We start from the raw sequence: 6,144 nt of genomic DNA on the forward strand, positions 1-6,144 counted from the left end.
GCACAGAGGAGTTTGAATCTGCGCTGGTGTATTTTGACGGCTCTGTGACACTCGAGGGAGGTGCGCAGTGGCGTGTGGAGGGCAACAGCGTGGGTGCAGCCTCGGTATTAAATATTCCTCATTTTCAGCACAAAATTCAGCTGTCGGGCAGCGGCACCACCGTGGCGCTTGCACACAACCGTCGGGTGGACTCGAGGGCTTTTCTTGCCAGGTTTCTCCCATCGAGCATTGTCGTGAAGTTACCCGCGCGGTTTGTGGTTGGGTGCAACCTGCAGGGCGATGGGGAGGTGTCGTACGACGATGTGTTTCCGGAGGGCGTGGTGGTGTTCAGGTGCGGCACATGCAACGACGACGCGGCGTGCTACATGCCCGGGACGGAGTTGGTGGACCGCGGCTCGTGCTCGTGCAGCTGCAAGGACGGATGGCATGGCGCGTCGTGTCTTCCCTTCGAGGTGCCCGACACGGTTTTGCCGCCCGTGGCGGAGAGAGCCGTTGACGGCGACACGAGCTGCGTGGTGAACCAGACGCTGACGAACGTTACGCTGAACATGTGGAAGACGCACCACTGCTACGTGGGTGTGACATTCAGCGGCGTGGGTGCCGTGCTGACGTTTTTCCTCGACAGTATGCCGCTGCATCTCCCCATCAACATCACGCTCACTGAGTGCACATTCCGTGGGGGTGCCGCGCTGCAGTTTGTTGGGGGAGATGAGGCGGCCGATTCAGCCGGCGTCCTGATCCGCGTGAGCCGGACTGTAATGCGGTCTTCCGTCGTTGTGTTTGCACTTGTCCTCCCGCAGCACTGCGACATCGCCGTCACGGAGGTTGACGCGGTGCAGTCCTCCGAGGTCCAGCTGCCACACATTAGGACCAACATGCTGAGCGTATTTTTACTGGTGAACATCGTGTTGAGTGCGTCTTCTTTTTTGGTCAGCAACGTCAAGGCTCATTCCTTGATGTACGGTGGGTATGGTTTGTACTCGACAGGGACGCTGACGCTGTTGGATGGCAGCTCGCTGTATGTGCAGTACTGCAGCTTCGCTGGGTACATGCATATGTTTTACGTGAATATCCTCAGTGTGAGTGACCACTCCGTTTTTGCGCTGCTCAACAATACAATGTCCTCCGGGACAAGCCTGCTTTATCTGCGCCACGGATTCAGCGTGTCGGAACACAGCGTGTTGCGCGTGGTGGGGAACAGCGGCTCCGTGTCCTATGCCATATATTCACTAAGCTTTTTTACCGTCCACCATTCAAGCTGGCTGGATTGGCGTGACAACGACGTGGGTGTGGGTGCGATGTTTCATTACTCCCTAATAACTACTGTGAACATCGACGGCAGCAGTGTGGTGACGCTGACGGGCTGCACGATGGGCTCGACGGGGCTGTCGGTACCTCTGCTATCGCAGGCTGACGCCGGCTACCGGTTCGTTGCTGGGTGCCTGACGGTCGCGGGACGGGAGGTGACGACGGCGGCAGAACTGGGGCTCCACGGCATCACCAACGCGACGACGGCTGCTGCGTGCGGGGAGTGCACGAAGGAGGGCGACTGCTTCGCTCCGCTGACGACGGCGGTCATTGACTGCAATTGCCAGTGCGCTGCTGGAGGGCACGGCGATGTGTGTGTCCCGGCGCCTGTGCCTGCTGGCCCGCCACCACCGCCACTGCGGCCACCACCGCCGCCGCCGCTGCCACCACCCACGCCGTCACCGCCGCCGGTTGGTGAGTGCATCAGCGACATGGTGTACCCCGAGGTTGCGCAGGCAGTGGGCGGCGGGCTGTCGTGGCTGTGCTACCGCAACGTGACGTTCAGCGGGGGCGGCATGAGCCTGACGGTGCTGGTTGGGGCGATGACGGGCGACGTGGCGAATGTCACGTTTGATGAATGCACGTGGAGGGACGGCGCCGTGCTGTTGCTGTTGGGCAACGCGTACGCCGCTGTTGGGTCGCTGAACATCTTCGTCACCGGAAACACGTTTAGTGACGCGCTGCTCAGCCCGGAGGGTGTGTTTCCACCGCACACGAACATCACGATCAGCGGGAACCGCTTCACGGTCACGAGGCCGATCCCTCGGCCGGGTTTGGACATTAGGAGGCCGTCGTGTGTTGTGATGAATGGAATGGTGATCAGCAACGACTCCGCGGTGGTGCTGAGTGGCAATGTGTTTCAGAGCGTGACGACATCGTCAAGCGCCATTTACGTTGTTGGATCTGCGCTGAGGGTGTCGTGGCACTCCGTGTTTGCGGTGGTGGGCAACACGTTTCACATGGCTGGCGGTGACGGTACGCTGATACATCTTGAAGGACCTAGACAGTCCTCATCGCTGAGTGTACTGAACAACTCTGCCGTGGTGATTCGAGGCAACCTTGTGACGAGGCCGGTGAAGTGCTTCGTGTTACTTATTTGGACCTTAGACGTGGAGTCCCATTCAGCGGTTGTGTTTCAGGGCAACGAGATGCAGGGAAGCTCGGTTGTGTTTTATTCAAGCGAATCGTCCAACATCTACTACAACTCCTGGCTGCAGTTGAGCGGCAACCTCTGCCGTGAATCCCCATCGGAAGCGTTTGCCTTTCTTTATCCCAAAGTGAATCTCCGCGACTCCACGGTGTCTGTGTCCGGCAATCGATTCGTGTCCAGCACGGTCTCGCCGACAATGCTGCTGATACCTCAAAGTTCCCGCGATCTCACGAACGGAGCGATTGTGGCCGCGTGCAACACCGTGAACGGCGAGGAGGGGGCGTACTACGCCATTCCGTCCGTGTACAATGCCACCATTATGACCTGCAGCGACCCATGCACCCTCGCGGCTTCGTGCTTCCCTGCGTACACGACGACGGTCTCGAGTGAAGGCTGCGCCTGCGCCTGCGCTGAGGGTGGCTACGGCGATGCGTGCCTGCCCGTTGCTGTCCCCGAGCCACCGGGCACCGACGGCACCGACTTGTGCGTGCGGGACGTGCGTGTGGAGGTGGAGGTGAACGTCAGTTTCGGGACGTCGGTGGCGTGCTACGTTGGCGTGACCTTTGCGGCGGACGTCGTGGTGGACGTGGAGTCGATGTCGGGGAGCGTGCGCAACGTGACGCTGGTGAACTGCCTGTTTGTGGACGGAGCGAGCCTGTACGTTGTTGGGTGGCGTTCCGACCCGCCTGCTGGCGAGCGCGTCGATGTGTTGATCAGCGGGCTTGAGTCGCGCTCCGGCGGCGGCGTGGTGGTGGCGAACCGATTTCCGCCGGGCTCGCGCGTCACTGTGGTGGACTCGGTGCTGATTGCAGAGGCGCGTGTTGCGTACCGCGGCGCCTACGGCCTTGGCGACGCCTCCGCGTGCCTTGTGTTGCACAACGTGAATCTGACGGGTAGCGTGCTGACCATTGCGCGCACGCATATGGCGGCGGTGTTTCGCGACGCTGTTGGCGTGCTGTTTGTTGGCGGCGTGGCGCTGTCGTCGCGCGGAGCGCTGTACGTGGACGGGCTGTTGGTGCAGACGGCGCTGGGGCTGTGCGTGTCGGTGGAGGGTGGTGTCGCGGCCAGCGGCGGCTCCGTGGTGGCGTTTGTTGACAGCGACTTCCTGCTGTGCAAGCACGCGGTGTCTGTGCGTGGGGCTGTGAGCGTGTCGGGCTCCGCTGTGGCGCTTGTGCGGAGCGAATTCCTGTCGACGGAGGACTACGCGGTGGCGTTCTATTCGACGGTGGGGCTGGCTGGTGGGTCGATGCTGCTGGCGAAGGGCAACGTGCACGACGGCGCCTGGAGGGAGATGCTCTACGCCGCTGGCGCCGTGACCGCTGCTGGGAGCACGCTGAGCTTTGTGCGCAACCGAGCGCTGCTGCCGCGGATGCTGTCGCTGAGCCTGTCGCTCTCGGCTGGGGCGCATTTGAGGGTGGCGTGCAACGACGCTGGTGGCCGTGTCCTGTCGACGGCGGAGGAGTACGCTGCGGCTGGATTTGGCGACGCTGGGAGCATCGACGTTGCTGGGTGCGACGACTGCGACAGGGACACGCACTGCTACGCGCCCGGGACGGCGACGGCGAGCATGAAGGACGGTGTGTGCGTGTGCTTGTGCGGCAGCGGCGGGTACGGCGAGGCGTGCGTGCCTGTGGGAGCTCCCGCGCTGCCGTCCGCTGTGGGCACTGCGCCGAGTGTGTTCTTCCGCGAGGGCGTGACGCTGCAGTCGGTGTTCGTTGTGCCTGCCGGCGCGAGCGAGGTGACGCTGCGCCACGTTGTGCTGGACGGCGTGAGTCCTGTGCTCTACGTGCCGTGGATGGCGCGGGACGGCGTGCGGATCGTTGTGCAGGACGTGTCGCTGCTGAACGGAGCTGTGCTGTACGTGATGGGCGGTGGAGCGTTGCGCGGTGCGGTGGCGGCGGGGAGCGACGAGGGCGGGCCGGTGGAGCTGTCCGTGTGCGATGTGGAGGCGCTGAACGGTGCGCTTGTGCTGACCGGCACGTTCCCCGCGGGGTCTGCGCTGACGGTGACGGACTCCCTGCTGGTTGCCGCGAGGCCGACGCCGCTTGTGTATCTTCCCGGCTCGCAGTCCTCGCCGTACGCACCGGTGCTGGTGCTGTCGGGCCTGCGGCTCGTGCGGTCCGTGCTTGTTTTGTTCGGCGTTGCCCTCGTGACGGTGATGACTGGTGGGCGGACGGTGGTGGTGGACGGCGCCGTGCTGGAGCTTGTCGGTGGCGGTGTCGCGCTGGACGCGACTGTGTTCGGTGGCGACTATGCGTTGTACGCGAGTGCGCGCGTGGTGGCGTCGGGGGGCGCTGTGCTGCGCGTGTCGGGGAGCCAGGTGTACGCCGCGCATGGGTTGGTGTTCGAGAGCGGTGTGGAGGCCAACGCGTCCGCCGTCGTAGTGAACGACAACGTCGGTGCGCTGACCGATGGCGCGCTGCTGGTGCTGCGGGGGTCGGCGTCGTTTGCGTCCGGGTCGTGGCTGTCGGTGCGCGGCAACAGCATCAGCGGCAGGCTCCTGTCGGTGCCGTCGTACCCACGCCGTGCGGAGCTCGTGCAGAGCACACTGACGCTCCACGGGAACGCCGGCAGTGGGCCCGTCGTGATGGACGGCACCGTAGCTCTTGGGGGCGCCGGCCGGAAGTTTGTCGTGGGGTGCCTGACGCTCAACGGGCAGGCGCTGCAGCCGATGGACTACAGGTCCGCCGGCATCATCGGGGAATTCCGTCCCGTGGCGTGTGGCGTGTGCGACGCCGACGTGCGCTGCTTTGCTGCTGCGACGAGGACGATGTCGGGGTCGTGCGGCTGCCGCTGCGCTGAGGGCGGGTACGGGCGCGACTGCCTGCCGGTGTACCTGCCGCGCGTGGACGGGTGCAACCGCACGCCTTCCCCGCCGCCGCTGAGCCACACGGCGACACTGACGGAGACGCGCAGCCTGAAAACAACGTGGACGGCGACACAAACACCAACACCGAGCCACAGCACCGAGCACTACAGTCCGACGCCGTACGATCCGACGGAGACCCTGCAGGTGACGGAGACGGTGGCACTGCCGCCCACGCGGACCCCGACGGCGTCGGTGAGCAGCACGCCGTGGTGGAGCGAGGTGGCGTGCCCGACGCTTGCCGTGACAACGACGGCGGCTGGTGGGAGCCTGACGCAGAACGACATCCGCGGCGGTGGGAGCACCGTCCCGACGCGGCTGATGGTGGCGCTGCCGCCGCCGTTTCGATGGGCACGCGATCCGCAGCTCAGCACGCACCTGAGCTTTGTGCCGGTGTCGACGGCGCAGCCGCGCGGGTTTGGCGGTCCGTGGGGAGCGATGCTGAGCAACGCGACGTGGGTGCGCAACGCGACGAATCCGTCCACCGTCCTGGAGCTGGCTGTGCCCGTGCACCGCGGTTACTTCATTGCTGCCGACGAGACGATAGTCATTCGCTGCGACGCTGCGGCGGTGTCCGGCGGCTGCAAGGGAGTGCTGCTTGGGTCCTTCACGATCAGGTCTGACACGCTGCCCGCCGCTGCCAGCGCCCTCTCGGCGATCACCGGTGTCGTTGCGGGTGCGACGGCTGTTGCCGTGGTGGTGACCGGCGGGCTGGGCTCCGTCCTGGAAATGCAGGCACTCGGCGTGTTCGCGAGGATGTCATGCGCCTCAGCGCAGGAGCGTGCGAGCACCGTTGCGCTGCCGTACTTCCTGTCGGTGT

General features: G+C 64.6%; 1 protein-coding gene across 1 annotated transcript, besides 2 other annotated features; it reads left to right on the top strand.

Moving 5' to 3' along the window:
* Tc00.1047053506997.9 (dispersed gene family protein 1 (DGF-1), putative) lies at positions 1-6,144 on the top strand (the record flags this gene model as incomplete). Its single annotated transcript, XM_799420.1, has 1 exon — positions 1-6,144. A coding segment is annotated over one exon (6,144 nt), but the record flags the coding sequence as incomplete, so codon positions are not given.
* Positions 1-6,144: a sequence feature (areas not merged during assembly with more than two copies in the genome that could not be assigned to a particular haplotype).
* Positions 1,650-1,718: a microsatellite.

This window comes from Trypanosoma cruzi (genome assembly GCF_000209065.1).
Source record: "Trypanosoma cruzi strain CL Brener chromosome Unknown tcruzi_1047053506997, whole genome shotgun sequence".
In the NCBI taxonomy this organism is placed as follows: Eukaryota; Euglenozoa; class Kinetoplastea; order Trypanosomatida; family Trypanosomatidae; genus Trypanosoma; species Trypanosoma cruzi.